Below are 19,927 nucleotides of genomic sequence, written 5' to 3' on the forward strand. Positions count from 1 at the left end.
CTCTTTAAGATCACTAAATTCGAGGCTTTTGGTCATACCTAGGATATCCAGATCCACCAAAGGAGGGAGAGCATTTTCACATTTAGCACCAAAACTCTGGAATAGTCTTCCGGATACTGTTCGTTGCTCAGACTCACTCTCCCAGTTTAAAACTAGATTAAAGACGCATCTCTTCAGCCAGGCATTCATATAATACTTTTAATCCTACAGTTAAATCCGACCTCTAGTTCATAAACGCCAGAGGAGAACTGGCCCCCGACTGAGCCCGGGTTCTCCCAAGGTTTTTTTTTTCTCCATTAGGTCACCTGATGGAGTTTTTCGGTTCCTTGCCACTGTTGCCTTTGGCTTGCTCAGTTGGGGATATTTGGGGATATTTAATTGAATTAATCAATCAACGATACTATTGATCAGCATTACCGAACGTAGACGTTCCACTAGAAACAAACATTGATGTATTGTTCTAATTTATTACTGTGAAGCTGCTTTGATACAACCTGTGTTGTGAAAAGCGCTATATAAATAAACTTGACTTGACTTGACTTGACTTTAGAAAGGGGGAGAAAAAACATTACTGATGTGCATCTTGAGACAAAACACTGGCAGTGACATATTTTAAGATCTACAACTATCTTTGTGAGGACCAGTTTGAGTTTTAGACCATTGGAGTGAGGACAAAGAGAGTAAAGGACATGTTTGCCGGTCCTCACTCTCTGAGAGGCTTTAAAGGCTGTTTTAGGGTCAAGACTGGGTTTTAGGGATAAGGTTATGATGAGGTCAAGGGTCGGTTTAGGGTCAGGGGTCGGGTTAGGCACTCAGTTGTGATGGGTAAGGTTAGGGTAAGGTTAGGGTAAGCAGCTTTTTAACCCTTAACTGGGAAAATCAGTCCTCATGAACTTAAAGCAGTGCTTTCCAGTATGAGAGAAGTTAGATTCCCAACAGGTGTGTAATTAAGACTTAGAACTGAACTTACAGGTGTAAACAGAGGTTTATGTGAGGAAACATTTATCTTAAAGTGCAGTGCAGCAAAACATACAAAAAAAGTAACATCATTTATTAAACATTTATGAAACCCATGGTCATGTTTCATAAATGATTAGTTAAGCATTTACTAATCACTTGTAAATGACTTGTAACGAAATGTACAAAACATACATAAAATGTTAGTATATTCACTTGCTAATCATTTATGAATGTTTTGTAAATGATTAGTTCTTCATTAACTAACCACTTATTAATGACTTACAACTGAACGTTATTATAAAGTGTTACCAGTTTATTTCCACGCTTGAGATCTTAATGACTTATAGTCTCAGACGCCCAGACATGTTTAGAGTTAATGTTTAAACAGTGCAAATATAATAATGTTGCAGCGGCTTCAGTGCTTGAACCCATGAAATACACCTGGATTAAAATACGTTTAACAAATCCCACTTCTACATGATTTATAGATGATTGATGTGAAACTAAATGAAGCTGATCTTCATCAACACAAACAGAGCTTGAGAAAAGCACAGATACACACCGTCACACACACCGATGTCTACATGAGGGTTTATTACACAGTTATTCTGACATGATATTTCAGTGGCAGAAGTTCAGCTGTGTTATTAATGTAATGAAGAGGAAATAAGAGACTCTGTAAGATCTCACTGTTACTGATTTATCATGAAGCTCAAAGCATTATGGGTAGAATCTCTCTACAGGCTAGTCTCATTCATCAACAGTTTCACTGATGATTCATAACTAACAAAAAACCCCGGATAGAGCGGCTGAGTGAATGTGGTGTTCTCTGTGTGGATGAGGCTCAGTGTGTCTCCGCTGACGCTGTAGAAGGACAGAGTTCCTGCACTGGGATCCACATACACTCCTACTCTACTGTGACCCAGATACACTCCTACTCTCCTGCTGATGGGCTTTACAGGGAGTTTAGTCTCTATGCCATTGTGCCAGAATGAGTATCTGGAGGGAGAGCAGAACAAACTCCAGGACTGATCATTATATCCAAACCGACTCTCATTACCAGATCCCTTCCTGCTGATGCTCTTATATGACACTGATACATACACACCATCACCAGTCCACTCAACACCACGCCACTCAATCTCCCAGTAAGAGCGTCCTGTCACACTCTCTCTACACAACACCTGAGGCAAATCAAATCTCTCTGGAATATGGGGATACCGCTGAAGCGTTGTGTGAGTGCTAGTAATCATTCTGTTCTCCTCAGACACAACGAGGTACCTTTCCGCTGTGTACAGATCCAGAGTGAACGGCTGGAAATCTGATGGAGATAAAACACATCACAATCAGGAATTATGAATCTGATCTTCTAATGTCTCTGAACTCTTCATGTTCAGTATATCAGCAGTGTCTCAGTGCAGTTTAATCATCATTCACATGATCAACTCTAAAACTCTTCTGTCGTGTTTTCTTTCAGATTCTACCGGAAGAACATGAACACACTCAGTGAGTTTCTCTGCTTGTTTTCTGACTTACACTGAAGGAAGTCGCTCCTGGTCTCGGGAACATCTGTGGAAATCAACAGACATGAAGAGTGTGATTATCATGTCCAGAGAAAGTGATCCTGCATCCACTGCTAACACATGCAGAACTCCTCCAACACAGAAGATATTTAGAGATGTCTCTGCTGTTTACAGAGCCCAGATCCTGACACAACCACTGTTGAGGGTTTGATATTACTGACATGTCACCATATTTGATTTGGCTTCTGTAGAACTGAGCACAGATATGATCAGAGGGAATATGGTTAATCATATTAATCATATACAAAGTAATCATATTGCTTTATAAGACTTGGATTAAACCTCAACCTCCTTTTTATTCTTTTTCAGAGAGACATCAATTGATCAATACATGTCTGATGCTCAATCATTTTAATCATTCTACTGAAAGCCCCAAACCCCGGATAGAATGGCTGAGTGAATGTGGTCTGGACTGTGTGGATGAGCACAGTTGAAACATGTCCCTGGCAACATTCAAAAGACAGCTGAAAACCCATCTCTTCCGTGAGCACTTAACCTCATTAAAAAAATCTTTCCTTTTCCTTTAAATCCTCGCTTATCGGGCTTATGCTACTCTGAACAATGCCTGCACTTGGTTTTTTGAGCACTTCTTGCGTTGTTTTTTGCCTCTTCACAATGACTCGCTTAATTTAGTCCTAATTTGTAAGTCGCTTTGGACAAAAGCGTCTGCTAAATGACTAAATGTAAATGTACTGCTTATTATGAGAATTTCTGTGAATACATGAAAGCCACATTTTAGTTCTAATTATTAAAATTATTAAAATCATAAAAATGCATCATTGACGTTTGGTTTTAAATGCTAATATCACAAAATCATATCTCTTACATTCTTAAAAACATATTGTTATCAGATATTCATTCGACTCCTGGTATCAATAGAATCAGCATTATTTAAATGTGTGATCTTAACAGTAAATATTTAAAGTTTCCTTCATGTTCACAAATGCATTGCTGTAATAAATAGTGTCTACTTAAAGTTACAGAGTATGGGGATTTAATGTCAGATATACTGGTTTAATTATTGGCTTAAAGCACGTTCAACTCGTTCAAGTATTTGCAACATACTGACAACAGAGAATACAGTGAGTTGTGTTGTCTGTAATATTGCTGTCATGATGTGAACTAATTCATACAGTATATTAAGATTTAATCTGCTAAAATATTGAATCTGTTCTCTTCTTTCTCATTTCATCATTGAACAGCCTGGTCCCATTGTTAATATGTAGGTATTAATACGTAATTTTCAGAGACACAAAAATGTATGTTTTTTTGTACATGTAGATAGATGCTAAAATGTATAATGTGGAAGTATCTGCAACATTTAAACAAAATATTATTATGTTTTTACAGCTACAGGACGTCACATATTTACAAATCTTTCATAGCATAAAGATATCTGTATAATTTTCCTTTTACCTAAACATACCCTTTTTATAATTTAAACAGCATCAAACGTAATGAACAGAGATGTGGCGGAATTTGGAAAATTACAATTTTAGAAACAATATAGCATTAAAAAGATGTTTTGACCCGTTGGATTTGGCCGCTACGCCTAACACATAACCATTTCTTCAAACTATGTAACGTTATGAAGAAAAACATAACCGACAGACAAGTGTAATCACAATCATTTATTTATTGTGAAAATGTCAAAAGCGCCACCAAAAGTCGTTCATATGACGATGTGTCACAGTCGCAGTATGGATTCTAAAGATTAGGATAACAGCGAGCGAATAAAATTGATGTCTTTTGTGAATTTCTGTTGTGTTTTGGTGTTATACGAGCGTATGGGACGCTCAGAGGGTTCGGTTAAGCACTAGTAGAAATGGTGGTGGGAGTTTCCAATTAGAGAAACTGGAGCAAGAGTGCAGAAGGGTTTTAGTAGGATTATTTCCTTTGCAATGAACTTCTGCATGCTTTGCATTAATAATGATTATTATTAAAGGTGCAGTGTGTGATTTTTAGCGGCATCTAGTGGTGAGATTTGCGAATTGCAAACAGTCAGTAACTCACGGCCTTTCTCTCAAATTGCAAACTCGAATGAGAAGCTACGGTGGCCGACGTAGGATCGGAAGATGTCGTCTTCTGAGTCAGCAGAGAGTAGCAAGTCAAGCAATGAGGTTTCTTTCAGTGTTGGGCAGTAGCGTCGCTACAAGTAGTGACGTTACTAGCTTAACTACATTTCTCAATAGCATGGTGGTAGCGTCGCTGTTTTCTGAATCAAATAGCTTTTCAGTAGCGAATGTCTTTTGTTGATCAAGTAGTGCGGTAGCGTCCACACAAGCTGAAGCTACATTTTCTGAAGCACAAGCTCAACTCGGGCGCCGCATGATTAGCATCGCGCAACATCAGCATCACACGTTCACACGGAACGCACATGTAGGAAACCTTGTGAATTACGGCCGTTTCAGACCGCACCTGCGAGCAGCGCGAATTGTTTTCGGCGTGCGTGCATGTTCAAGTGCATTCACACACCGCGAGCAGGAGCAGCGCGTGATCTGTAGTGAAGCTGAGGGTTTCGGCGCCGAGTCTATTTTTCATTCACCATTGAGCTCACGCTCAATTAAAGTGAAAGCACACTTTTGATGGACAAAATAAATATGATTTCACACTAAAAGTACCTAAAATGCACATAATTTGCATAGTACAAATGTAAGTGTTCCGTCACTACTAGCACAACACGCTAGTAATTCGCTAGCCTGTTAACGCGCCACCCGTGCGCTCAGCTATTTTTATTTATTTTTTCTTACGCGCTCGCGGCTTTGAGTTCATAAAAGCTCAGGTGAGTAAGAATCAGTCAACAAACACGGTGAGTAATGTCTTGTCCTGTTATTGTCACCTGCACTTCATGTCACATGTTTAGCATAGCTTTCTCTGTCGGCAATATAGGATTTATATGTGATAAATGTAAGGAGACAGTCAGGCTGACAGAGAAGATTTCAGAACTAGAGACACGCATCCAAACCTTAATTGAGGATAGTAAGAGTGCTAGAGCTTTAGATGTTTTGGATGCGCATAGCATAGTGAACTCTTTACATGGTGCGGTTCCAGCTGAAGTAGAGCCTGCGCAGCCGGGCAAATGGGTGACAGTGAGGGATCGCTCTAGTCGCGGATCTAAAAACCACTCTTCCGTTCCGATTACCATAACAAATCGATTTGCCCCGCTCAGTGAAACACCCACTGAGAATGATTGTGCCCTAGTTATTGGCGATTCTATTACACGGAACGTGAAAATAGAGACACCAACCACCATAGTCACATGTTTGCCGGGAGCCAGAGCGCATGACATCAAAGCAAATTTAAAAGTGCTGGCTAATGCTAATCGTAAATTCTCTAAGATCATTATTCATGTCGGCACTAATGATGTTTGACTCCGCCAGTCGGAGATCACCAAAATTAATATTAAAGAGGTGTGTGAACTTGCAAGTACGATGTCAAGGACTGTAATTTGCTCTGGCCCCCTTCCTGTTCGCAGGAGTGATGAGATAGTTAGTAGATTATGTTCGCTTAACGGTTGGCTGTCTCGGTGGTGTCCGCTTAATAATATAGAATTCATAGACAATTGGAAAAGTTTTTGGGGCAAACCTGACCTGTTGAAAAGAGATGGTATTCATCCCTCCTGAGATGGTGCTTCTCTTCTCTCTAGTAATATGGCTCATAGTCTTAGAGCTCAAACATGACAATCTGGGGCTCAGGTCAGGAAGCAGACAGATTGGCTAAACCGACTGTCTGCTAGCGGCCTCGCGTCACCAAGGTCAGATAAATCCCATCACATAGAGCCTCTTTCACCTAGCTATCATCATATAGAGACTGTGTCTGTTCCCCGAATTTGGAAATCCAAAAAACTCCCAAACCCATCTAAGGTTAAAAATTAAATTGATGTTCAACAAATAAAAAACAGCTATAATACAGATGAGCAAATGCTAAAGCTTGGGTTGCTGAATATTCGATCGCTTACTTCAAAAGCACTCATTGTTAATGATATGATTTCAGATAATAACCTAGATGTGCTGTGTTTGACAGAAACCTGGCTAAAACCAAACGATTACATTACTTTAAATGAGTCCACCCCGCAAGATTACTGTTATAAACATGAGCCTCGTCTGAAACGCAAAGGCGGTGGTGTTGCTGTAATTTATAGTAATATTTTCAAAACCACTAAGAAATCAAGTTTTAAATATAATTCTTTTGAAGCATTAGTGCTTAATGTAAAAATATATAGTATAAATGATAAATCATGTTTGAGATTTGTGCTGGCTACTGTATACAGGCCACCAGGGCACCATACAGACTTTATCAAAGAATTTGCGGATTTTCTATCAGAATTAATATTGACTGCAGATAAAGTACTAATTGTTGGTGATTTTAATATACACATCGATAATGTTCTGACTCCTATCAGTGTCAGTGCTTTGTTAATGTTATTTAGCGACATCTAGTGGTATTGGGAGTCATTGCGCTTGTAAGGAGATCTTCAACAGTTGTACATGCAGACTGAATGCTCCACCACCAGTTATTTGTCTATCCTTGGAATAGATCCATCAGTGAGTATAGTTGCTCTCAGTTGTTTAAGTAGTTAAAACGTGTAGACGTTCTACTACTGTTGTTTTAAAGCATTTATTTTCAGTGAAAATCTGGTTAATGCTAATCTTGATGCTAACTGCTAGCATGGATTTAGCTGGGCTATATATACAGAGTTAGCAGGCTGTTAAGCCTCATTTATGATTATTCATTTGCCTGTGTTTTTATTTAGCCCATTTATTTATGTTCTTTGAGTGAATCATATTGTAATATGTGATGTGGTTATTATATTTATGTTGATGTTGCACATATTTGACTGTAACATAGTGTTTATTTTATACTGTATTGCAGTTTTACAAAAAAGAAAACAACCAAGATTTCAGTAAAGAAAACACTCAACCTGGAGTCAAGCCTACTGAGTCTTATTGTTAATGTTCGCTATCTGTCTAACAATACAGTGACGTATCTGCCAGGACAGAATAGTAAAATGATGCACACACAGCGGGAATAGACAACAAATAACTTTGTGAACAGCACTCAGAAGCATAAACCTACAGACTCAATCAAGATATTGCAAAGATGAGTGACAATGATGACGGAACACGTCAGTCTCAGCTAAAGACAAGGTCTAGAGTCTCCTCTTCACTCAAGTCCTCCAGAGCCTCAACTCGGACATCTGTCAGCGCTGCTGCAACGAGGGCAAGGGCCAAGGCAGAAGCAGCAAAAATAAAGGTGTCTTACGCTGAGAAGGAGGCAGCTATTATGAAAGAAAAGGTCAACATAGAGGCCAATCTTCATGTTTTGCAGCAAGAGAAGGAAGCTGCAGCAGCATCAAAGGAGGCAGCAATATATGAAGAGGCAGCAGCAGCTGAATATATGGAAGGAGACCCTCTTGGTGAGTTTCAGGATTTGACTTTCGAAGATCCAACAAAACGCACCAGAGACTATATAGAAACTCAACCATTTGAACAACATGATAACCAGGAGCTTTATGATGGTACACCACAGCGGCCAATCCAAGAGAATAAAACCCTAAGTCTCCCATGCAATATCAACGGGGCACAAAATACAGTGTATAGACCACTTAAGGAGGAAGAAAATGACAAACCCATTGCAGAGGAGCGCTACGCACCTCCACCAACCCATAAGGCTCCTTATATCCCAATCAAATACCCAGCCGCTACCTTTCCAACACCTAATCGGGCCCAGTACAAGAGATACTCACCGTCAACTCCTCAGACCGCTGACCTAGCCCAGTATCTGGTGAGAAAGGAAATGGTTAGCTCTGGGCTCCTTGCCTTTGATGACCGTCCAGAAAACTATTGGGCATGGAAATCATCTTTCCTAGCAGCCATAAGGGAGCTAAATCTATCTGACCAGGAAGAGCTTAACCTCCTCGTAAAATGGCTTGGGCCGGAGTCATCAGCACAAGCCAAGCGGTTAAGGTCAGTGCATGTTAACAATCCTAGAGCAGGTGTGGATATGATATGGCAGCGCTTGGAAGAGATGTATGGAAGCCCAGAGGTTATTGAAAATGCCCTACTGAGAAGACTAGAGACCTTCCCAGTCATCTCTAACAGAGACATACACAAGCTCGTGGAATTAGGTGACTTGCTAAGAGAGCTAGAAGCTGCTAAAGCAGAGGGATACTTGCCTGGACTTGCATATCTAGACACATCAAGGGGTGTTAATCCAATAGTGGAGAAGCTTCCTTTCTCCCTCCGGGACCGCTGGATAGGGCAGGGATCCAAATACAAGGAGGATTTTCATGTTCCCTTCCCACCATTCAGCTTTTTTGTCAACTTCATATGTTCCCAGGCAAAGACCCGTAACGACCCCAGTTTTGCATTTAGTCTTTCCACTACCCCAAGCCACGCCAAAGTCGAAAGGTCAACAAAATACCTCCCCAGAACAACAGTGACAGTCAGAAAAACGGCAGTCACTGCTACAACTACCTCTCCACGGGCTCTCCACGGGCTAAGGGTTAGGGTTAGCCCTAACCCGGATAAGCAGTGTCCCATACATAATAAACCACACCCTCTATCAAAATGTCGTGGTTTTCGAGGGAAACATCTTGATGAGAGGAAAACATACTTGAAGGAGAATTCAATCTGTTTTCGATGTTGTGCCAGCACCAAGCATATGGCCAAAGATTGCAGGATAACACTTAAATGTAATGAGTGTGAAAGCGACAGACACATATCGGCGATGCATCCTGGAACAGCCCCTTGGTCACTTGGTGAGCAGCTGCAGCACGCTGCTGAGGACGAGCAAAGCGGGGAGTGTGAACCACGAACACCTCCTATAGTCACGTCCAAGTGTACAGAAATATGTGGTGGCTCTACCAAGGCCAGATCCTGCTCAAAAATCTGCTTGGTCAAGGTTTATCACGCCAACAATCCAAGTAAGGTTCACAGGGTGTATGCAGTACTAGATGACCAAAGCAACCGGTCGTTAGTAAAACCACAATTCTTCGATCTGCTAGACATTAACAGCAGTGCATCCCCCTATACTCTTAAAACATGCTCTGGCACAGTGGAGACTACAGGGCGGAAGGCAAGTAACATTATAGTGGAGTCAGTCAATGGTAAAACCAAGGTGAAACTTCCTACTCTGCTAGAATGTAGCAACATACCTGACGACAGATCAGAGATCCCAACGCCTGAGTGCACTAAATATTTTCCTCATCTCACTCCTGTGGCCGATAATATCCCTCCTCTTGACACCAGTGCCCCTATTCTCCTCCTCCTAGGCAGGGACATTATGAGTGTGCATAAGGTGCGTGAACAGCGTAACGGGCCTCACAACTCACCGTATGCCCAGCGCCTTGACCTTGGCTGGGTCATAGTTGGAGAATTATGCTTGAGTGGTGCTCACAAGAACGAAGAAGTTAATGTCTACAAGACACATGTCCTTCAAAATGGACGCTCCTCTTTCCTTGAGCCATGTACCAACAAGATTCACATAACGGAGAGAGTACAGGGTCCAGTGCAGCCTAGTCTTCAAACATCATCTTACACCCAGGAGATCTTTCAGGAGACCTGTCGAGATGGTTTGGGGGAAAGTGTGTTTCAAAAAACACCCGAAGATGAGAAACTAGCCATGTCAGTAGATGATGATAACTTTCTCAGAATAATGGAAAGCGAAGTGTACATGGATGACCAAAATCACTGGGTTGCACCCCTACCTTTTCATTCGCCGCGCAAGCCCCTTCCAAATAACAGAGGACAGGCCACCCAGAGACTCTCCACTCTCCAACGCTCATTCAGAAGGAGACCTGACATGAAACAGCACTTCTTTGACTTCATGCAGAAAGTCCTCGACAACCAGCAAGCAGAACCGGCTCCTCCATTGCAACCAGGGCAAGAATGCTGGTATTTACCTACCTTCGGTGTCTATCACCCGCAGAAGCCTGGGAAAATCAGGGTTGTTTTTGATTCCAGCGCAGTGTTTAAGGGAACATCATTGAATGACATGCTCCTCAGCGGACCTAACCTCAACAACACTCTAGTTGGAGTTCTACTAAGGTTCAGGAGGGAGCAAATAGCCATCACAGCCGATATTGAACAAATGTTCTATGGGTTCAAGGTTAGAGAGGACCATCGCAATTTCTTGCGATTTCTGTGGTACCGAGATAATGATCCTGATAAGGAGATAATTGACTTCTGGATGACGGTGCATGTGTTCGGGAACAGCCCGTCACCCGCTGTAGCAACGTATGGGCTGAGGAAAGCTGCAGAACAAGGAGAAAATGAACACGGCAAGGATGTGAAGGATTTCGTCTACAGAAATTTTTACGTTGATGATGGTGTCATCTCAGTGTCAAAGGAGGTTGACGCCATTGATCTCCTGCAACGCACCAGGGCCCTACTAGCTGAGTCCAACTTACGACTTCACAAAATAGCCTCAAATAGTACAAAGGTCATGGAGGCCTTTCCTCCAGAAGAACGAGCAAGTGACTTTAAGGATCTAGAATTAGGAGCAGACCCCTTGCCCTCCCAACGCAGTCTGGGTGTAAGCTGGGAACTCCAGACTGACAGTTTTACTTTCAGAGTGTCAAGAGATGTGAAACCATTCACTCGGAGAGGCATTCTGTCAACTGTAAATAGTCTTTATGATCCTCTTGGATTTGCTTCCCCCATTACAGTGAAAGGCAAGGCACTTGTAAGAGATCTTTCCTTCGAACAGTATGAATGGGACACACCTCTCCCAAAGCAGAAAGAGGCACAGTGGAAAGCATGGACTGACTCCTTAACTGAGCTGGAACAGATTCACATCCAGCGAACATACGTTCCAGTCTCCATGTCATGTTGTAAAACTATAGAATTATGCGTTTTCTCAGACGCTTCTACTATGGCAATAGCGGCTGTAGGCTATCTGCGTGTCTTGGACTCTGATGGAAAATGGCATTTAGGGTTTGTAATGGGAAAAACAAAGCTGGCTCCTTACCCCATGCAAACTGTGCCACGCCTGGAATTGTGCGCGGCAGTCTTGGCAGTTGAACTGGCAGAACTGATCCAATCTGAAATAGATGTAGAGTTGAAAACAATCAGGTTCTATACAGACAGTCGTGTCGTGTTGGGCTACATTCACAACAGATCAAGAAGGTTTTATACCTATGTAGCTAACCGAGTAACTCGCATTCGGAGCTCCACCAAACCAACACAGTGGCAGTACGTGCAAACCAATGAGAACCCTGCAGACCATGGAACCAGGCCGATTCCAGCGGCTTACCTGGCCTCATCCAGTTGGTTACTTGGCCCTCAATTTCTCTGCCAGCCAAACACACGTCAAGAGGATGAGGCGGAATCGTTCGAGCTAGTGCAGCCAGATGCAGACAAAGACATTCGGCCTGAAGTCATCTCTCTTGCAACCAAAGTCACAGAGCAGTCTCTTGGATCAAAAAGATTCGAAAACTTCTCTACCTGGAAGAGTCTAGTAAGAGGCATGACAAGTCTCATTCATGTAGCAAAGTCATTCTCCGGTGAGATTAAGAATGATGAATGTAAGGGATGGCATCAATGTCGGCAGCCACACACCACAGAGTGCCGTCACGCCAAGACAAATATCCTCAAGGCAGTGCAAGAGGATGTGTATCAGGAGGAGCTAAAATGTCTAACTCAGGGCATCACAGTTCACCACCAAGGCCCTCTTGTAAAGTTGGATCCTTTCCTTGATGACAATGAACTGCTTAGAGTGGGAGGTCGAATACACAAAGCAGATCTGGAAGATCAAGAGAAACACCCAATAATACTTCCAGCTGGACATCATGTAACCACTCTCTTAGTCAGGCACTATCATGATAAAGTGGCACACCAAGGTCGCCACTTTACAGAGGGTGCACTACGTGCCGCTGGAATCTGGATAGTAGGAGGGAAGAGGCTCATATCCAGCATCATATTCAAATGTGTCATCTGTAAGAAGTTGAGGGGCAAGCCTGAAGTCCAAAAGATGTCTGATCTGCCCACTGACAGGTTGGCTATGGACCCGCCTTTCACCCATGTAGGACTTGATGTTTTTGGTCCATGGAATGTTGAAACCCGGCGGACACGAGGTGGTGCTGCTGAAAGCAAAAGGTGGGCTGTCATTTTCAGCTGCCTAAGTACGAGAGCCGTCCACCTGGAAGTCATTGAGTCTATGTCGACCTCAAGCTTCATCAACGCCTTAAGGCGCTTCCTGTCCATACGGGGACCTGTCAGACACCTCAGGTCAGATAGAGGCACCAATTTTATTGGTGCATGCAGAGAGCTTCAGATTAACACTGGCGACCCTGAGGTCAAGAATTACTTGCAAGACCAGGGCTGTACATGGACCTTTAATGCACCTCATTCTTCACACATGGGAGGAGCTTGGGAGAGATTGATAGGAGTGGTTAGACGGATTCTAGATGCGCTGCTGGTGAAGGATGGAGCTACCAGACTTACCCATGAAGTCCTAACAACCTTGATGGCTGAGGTTATGGCCATTATGAATTCCAGACCACTGGTCCCAATCTCGTATGATGCGGAGATACCTGAAATACTCTCGCCTGCCATGTTATTAACCCAAAAGGCAAGTGTTACTCCCGCTCCCCCAGGGGATTTCAAATTGGACCACCTATGCAAGGGACAGTGGCGCCAGGTCCAGAGCTTGGCGGACTCCTTCTGGAAAAGGTGGAGGCTTGAGTACTTAGCAACTCTTCAGCCGCAGAGAAAGTGGACCAAGGAGAAGCATAATCTCCAGGACGGTGACGTTGTACTGATAAAGGACGTTCAAGCAAGACGCAATCACTGGCCTCTCGGATTGATAGTTGAGGCCATTCCCAGCTCTGACAGCAGAATCCGCAAGGTTAGGGTGAAGACCTTTAGCCAAGGTACAATTAAGGAGTATCTTAGGCCAATTAGTGATGTTGTGTTACTGCTACCAAAAGGGAAAGAGTAGATGGTGGTATAACATTATTATACCAAGCGGGGAGTGTTCTGACTCCTATCAGTGTCAGTGCTTTGTTAATGTTATTTAGCGACATCTAGTGGTATTGGGAGTCATTGCGCTTGTAAGGAGATCTTCAACAGTTGTACATGCAGACTGAATGCTCCACCACCAGTTATTTGTCTATCCTTGGAATAGATCCATCAGTGAGTATAGTTGCTCTCAGTTGTTTAAGTAGTTAAAACGTGTAGACGTTCTACTACTGTTGTTTTAAAGCATTTATTTTCAGTGAAAATCTGGTTAATGCTAATCTTGATGCTAACTGCTAGCATGGATTTAGCTGGGCTATATATACAGAGTTAGCAGGCTGTTAAGCCTCATTTATGATTATTCATTTGCCTGTGTTTTTATTTAGCCCATTTATTTATGTTCTTTGAGTGAATCATATTGTAATATGTGATGTGGTTATTATATTTATGTTGATGTTGCACATATTTGACTGTAACATAGTGTTTATTTTATACTGTATTGCAGTTTTACAAAAAAGAAAACAACCAAGATTTCAGTAAAGAAAACACTCAACCTGGAGTCAAGCCTACTGAGTCTTATTGTTAATGTTCGCTATCTGTCTAACAATACAGTGACGTATCTGCCAGGACAGAATAGATAATGAAAAAGATGCATTGGGATTGGCATTTAAAGACATTGTAAACTCAATTGGAGTTAGACAACACGTGTCAGGACCTACTCATCGTCGTAATCATACTCTAGATCTAATATTATCACACGGAATAGATGTTGATGCCGTTGAAATTCTGCAGCAGAGCGATGACATCTCAGATCATTATCTAGTCTCGTGTAAATTACATTTAGCCAAGGCTGCAAAGCCGACTCCGTGTTACAAATATGTGAGACCTATCACTTCTGCTACTAAAGATTGCTTTATTAATAATCTTCCTGATCCGTTTCATCATCTCAGCATCTCAGATAGCTTAGAAGAACTCGATATTGCAACAGAAACTTTTAACTCTCTCTTTTCCAGCACTTTAGACACAGTTGCTCCGTTGCGCTTAAAGAAGATTAAAGAAAATAGTCCAACGCCGTGGTACAACGAGCACACTCGGGCCCTTAAGAGAGCAGCTAGAAAAATGGAGCGCAACTGGAAGAAAACAAAACTAGAGGTATTTCGCATTTCATGGAAAGAGAGCTCGATTACTTACAGAGAGGCTTTAAAAGCTGCTAGATCTGCTTATTTTACAACCCTATTAGAATAAAATAAACCTAATTCTAGAATTTTATTTGAAACAGTGGCTAAACTAACGAAAAAGAAAGCTTCAAACACAGAAGTTTCCAAGCAACACAGCAGTAATGACTTTATGAACTTCTTCACTTATCAGATTGATAATATCAGGGACAAAATTATAACTATGCAACCGTCTACTACAGTATTGCATCAGGCAGTGCATTGTAGTCTCCCTGAGGAAATATTTTATTCATTTATTGCTATAGACCCCTTTTGCGCCGACGTCACAGTTACGTCACGGCGCTAGCTGGAGGCAAAACAAAGGGAAAACTGGAGGCGGCCAATACAAACCAGCACAGATTCGGCTACATAATAAGGAGCTTAAATTATTATTTTTATTATTAAATGTCATCTTGTTGTGTTGTTGGGTACAAGAATTGATGAAAAATGAGTATGCTGTATCTGGAATTTTTATCTGGAATTTTTATTTCTAGAAAATATCCACATCTTTAAAATTGCGCCGTAGTGTCACTCTTTACATTGTCGTCTTCTTGGTGCTGGCTAGGCAGAACTGCGGATTATACCAGACAAGTCTTTACATGACCATTCATTCAGCACATAGTTATAGGCATCTAAAGATTTATGTCCTCAGTTTCTCTTTACCCTCAGTTTCTCTATCGGGTAATGTTAGGTTTAGAAGTCAGGCCACTCAACCGGGGGTAGCGTTAACGTTAATCCTGTCAGATCATCCATCTATTGAGTAAGCGTGTACGGCCCGGGTCAGCCAATCTGGTTCCATCCGTTAAAATTAACTTTTGCAAATAACAGTCACGGTCCTGGACAGTGAGTGACCTTGCACATTAAGATAAAATTGGATTTTCTCCAGTCATTGTTAAAAAAACAAGCTAACAAACTGGCAAACTAACGTTAGTGAAGCGGTCAGAGGGATCTTTCTGCCTCCAGCTAAGCCCCGCCCACACAAATACGTCACCATGTTTACCAACTGTAAAAGGGTCTATAGGAGAGGAAGAATTTTGCAAACTCGTTAAATCATTTAAATCGACAACATGTATGTTAGACCCTATACCAACTAAGCTACTGAAAGAGATGCTTCCAGAGGTCATAGATCCTCTTCTTAATATCATTAATTCGTCTTTGTCTCTAGGATACGTACCAAAAACTTGAAGCTGGCTATGATTAAACCGCTTGTTAAAAAAACGCAACTTGATCCTACAGAATTAGTCAATTACAGGCCGATCTCGAATCTACCTTTTCTGTCAAAGATACTTGAAAAGGCAGTATCCTCACAACTGTGTTCCTTTCTTGAGAGAAATGATATCTGGAGGATTTCCAGCCAGGATTTAGACCGTACCATAGTACTGAGACAGCTCTCGTTAGAGTCACAAATGATTTGCTCTTATCATCCGATCGTGGTTGTATCTCTCTATTAGTGTTACTCGATCTTAGTGCTGCATTTGACACCATTGACCACAACATTATTTTAAATAGACTAGAAAACTATGTTGGCATTAGTGGAATTGCACTAGCATGGTTTAAATCATACTTATCTGACCGTTATCAGTTTGTAGCAGTAAATGAAGAGATGTCTCATCGATCACAAGTTCAGTATGGCGTACCACAAGGCTCAGTACTAGGACCGCTGCTGTTCACTCTGTACATGCTACCATTAGGAGATATCATTAGGAAACATGGAATTAGCTTTCACTATTATGCTGATGATACTCAGCTCTATATTTCTTCAAAACCGAAACTTACCAATTCACTAAATTAACAGAATGCACAGCTGATATAAAAAATTGGATGACTCGTAATTTCCTACTTCTAAATTCTGAAAAAACAGAGTTTCTACTTATTGGACAAAAAACTTCCTCACGTAATAACCTAGAATACTGTCTAACACTTGATGGCTGCTCTGTTAAGTCTTCGTCATCGGTTAGGAACCTGGGTGTGCTCTTTTGGCGCTTTTCCACTACACAGTACCAGCTCGCCTCGGCTCGGCTCGACTCGACTCGCCTTTGTTTGGTTTTCCACTGTGTAAAAGTTGTACCTGTACCCGCTTCCAGGTACTTTTTTTCGTACCACCTCCAGCGAGGTTCTGAGCGAGCTGAGGCGATTCTAAAATGTGACGTGAAAACACGGCAGACTGCTGATTGGTCAGAGAGAATCGTCACTATTCACTGCGTCATCATTGCACGCGCCAGATGGAGTATCCTGGATAAAAACAGCGAAAACAAAAACAAAAACATCCAAAAACAGCATACACTCGATTTCTTCCATTGTCCTGTGTGTGTGGGTAGCGGGTGTGTGTCGCGTAGAAGATTAAGTCATGGCAGTTCCTGCGGCGTCGCTATGACGACCAGGTACTATTGTGGAGGTACTATCTGCAATGGAAAACGGAGTGAAAAGCGAGCCGAGCTGAGCTGAGCCGAGGCGTGGCGAGTCGAGTTGAGCTGGTACTGGTAATGGAAAAGCGCCATTTGATACCAACCTTTCATTTGAAAGTGACGTGTCTAGTATCTGTAAAACTGCATTTTTCCATCTTAAAAATATATCTAAATTACGCCATATGCTCTCATTGACAAATGCGGAACAGTTAGTCCATGCGTTCATGACCTCAAGGCTAGATTATTGTAATGCTCTACTGGGTGGTTGCCCTGCACACTTAATAAACAAACTACAGCTGGTTCAAAACGCAGCAGCTCGAGTTCTTACCAGAACCAGGAAGTATGACCATATTAGCCCGGTTCTGTCAAAACTGCACTGGCTCCCTATTAAACATTGTATAGAAAGACATGGATATCTTGGATGACATCGGGGTGAGTAAATTATTAGCAAAAAATTTTTTTGAAAGTGAACTAATCCTTTAAGAATCAACAGTTTTTGTGTTTTAAGTTGATTATTTGTTTTTGTGTTTGTGTTTTGATTATGATTGTTGTTTATTTATTTATTTTATTTTTATGTCAGCTATATCATCTGGTGCTCTTTGGTCTGTTTTAGTTACATTTTTTTATTTAATTATTTTTTAAAAACCACAGCTTCATCGGAATGGTGCAAAACTTGGTGACTTTTATGGTATTTGGAATGTGGAACACACAAAAAATTGAGGGCATGGTTTGAGCAGGCTAAGTGGTCATAAAAAATGTAGTCACACTTGTGCTCTTCGATCAAAAATGACCGACCATAGGAAATTAATGTGAAATCGACAAAACCACATTTGTACCATTTGTTCAATCTACAAATCGGCCACGATGCAGAAAAAAAGTGCTCAGCAATGAAGGGGTGAAACTCTAAAACAACAATATAAAAAAGTATTATTTGAGAATTTCTTAAAAAAAAAAAAAAAAAAAAAACATTCAAATCCACATCTTAAAAGTAAGTAATTTTGTCCAAAAACTACTAGAGAGTTCACAAGCCTCTCCATATGGCGCTTTTCCACTGCATGGTACGGTACGGCTCGGTTCGGTACGGCACGCTTTGGCGCTTTTCCACTGCATGGTACGGTACGGCTCGGTTCGGTACGGCACGCTTTGGCGCTTTTCCACTGCATGGTATGGTACGGCTCGGTTCGGTACGGCAGGCTTTGGCGCTTTTCCACTGCATGGTACGGTACGGCTCGGTTCTGTACGGCACGCTTTGGCGCTTTTCCACTGCATGGTATGGTACGGCTCGGTTCGGTACGGCAGGCTTTGGCGCTTTTCCACTGCATGGTACGGTACGGCTCGGTTCGGTACGGCAGGCTTTGGCGCTTTTCCACTGCATGGTACGGTACGGCTCGGTTCGGTACGGCACGCTTTGGCGCTTTTCCACTGCATGGTATGGTACGGCTCGGTTCGGTACGGTACGCTTTGGAGCTTTTCCACTGCATGGTACGGTACGGCTCGGTTCGGTACGGCAGGCTTTGGCGCTTTTCCACTGCATGGTACGGTACGGCTCGGTTCGGTACGGCACGCTTTGGCGCTTTTCCACTGCATGGTACGGGACGGCTCGGTTCAGTACGGCTCACTTATGACGCATTTCCACTGCATGGTACGGTACGGTACGGCTCGCTTCGGCTCGCTTTAAATGGTACCACCTCTGTTGAGGTTCCAAGTGTACTGTACCGATACTAAAATGTTACGTGAAAACACTGCAGATCACTGATTGGTCAGACAGAATCGTCACTTCCAGCGTCATTGTATTTACAACACGAGACACTAAACCCGCTAGATTTAAATAGCCAGTAGACAACAGCCAACGCTGTAGCACCTGTTTTAAAAGTATTTGCTTAAAAAAAAAGAGTATAAACTTAAAAAAAATAAATGGCTGAATCGTGGTCAGTGGACGAGGTGCAGACGTTCCTCTCGTTGGTTGCAGAGGAGCGGATGGGGCAACACGGAATGAAAAATTCGCATTTAATATGATGGTGTCATGGTAGTAGAGACGGCAACTATAACGATCAGTCCCACCAACTTTGAAGCGGTACTAACTGCAGTGGAAAAGCAACCGAGCTAAAGCGAACTGAACCGTGCCATACCGAGTCGAGTCGTACCACGCAGTGGAAAAGCGAAGCGAGCCGAACCGTTCCGCGCCGAGTCGAACCGTACAGAGCCGAACTGAGCCGTACCATGCAGTGGAAAAGCGCCAATAGAGACCTATACAGGCATCTTGTGGTAACACCATGAAATTACAACAGATGGTGCTAATCTGCCTTCAAATATTTATTTAAAAGGCCTAGTCTCTACAGTGGACAGCTATTAAAAAAGCATTTTCTTCAATTTGCACGGGTTTTTATGGCAAAGTTGCACATCAACCTCTTCATTGCACCCTGGTGCATCATCCTATAAATTGCAACCAAGTGGCAAGCCATTGTGTTTCGATTTTTCCCCCTCCAAACCAAGATGGCCAAGGGTCAGTCAGACATGCAAAGTTGCTCCGGAATATCCACCCATTCCTTCTATCCTAGGAGACTCTTGTAGGTAATATATATATATATATATATATATATATATATATATATATATATATATATATATATATATATATATATGTATATATATATATATATATATATATATATTGCAGCATCAAGCAATATCTAATGAGTCATATCACAGTAAAATTTTCCAAGTTTTGATTTTAGATTGAGAGAAAACTCTGATTAATCACATGTCCACTGTAGTGGACATCATGCATCAATTGCTATATTTCAGCT

At 42.0% G+C, this 19,927-nt stretch overlaps 1 protein-coding gene across 1 annotated transcript in view; it reads right to left on the reverse strand.

Moving 5' to 3' along the window:
* Positions 1–968: 968 nt before the first annotated feature.
* LOC308686335 (neoverrucotoxin subunit beta-like) overlaps positions 969–19,927 on the reverse strand; it is a 40,654-nt gene continuing 21,695 nt past the window's right edge. Inside the window, exons 6-7 of the mRNA XM_081394735.1 lie at positions 2,497–2,529; positions 969–2,281 (exon numbers count right to left, since the gene is read on the reverse strand). Of these exons, the coding sequence (XP_081250861.1) occupies positions 1,698–2,281; positions 2,497–2,529 (617 nt within the window). The 3' untranslated portion in view covers positions 969–1,697. The remainder of the gene's footprint in view (positions 2,282–2,496; positions 2,530–19,927) is intronic.

This window comes from Scardinius erythrophthalmus, assembly GCF_964197995.2.
Source record: "Scardinius erythrophthalmus genome assembly, contig: HAP1_SCAFFOLD_165, whole genome shotgun sequence".
NCBI classification, from domain to species: Eukaryota; Metazoa; Chordata; class Actinopteri; order Cypriniformes; family Leuciscidae; genus Scardinius; species Scardinius erythrophthalmus.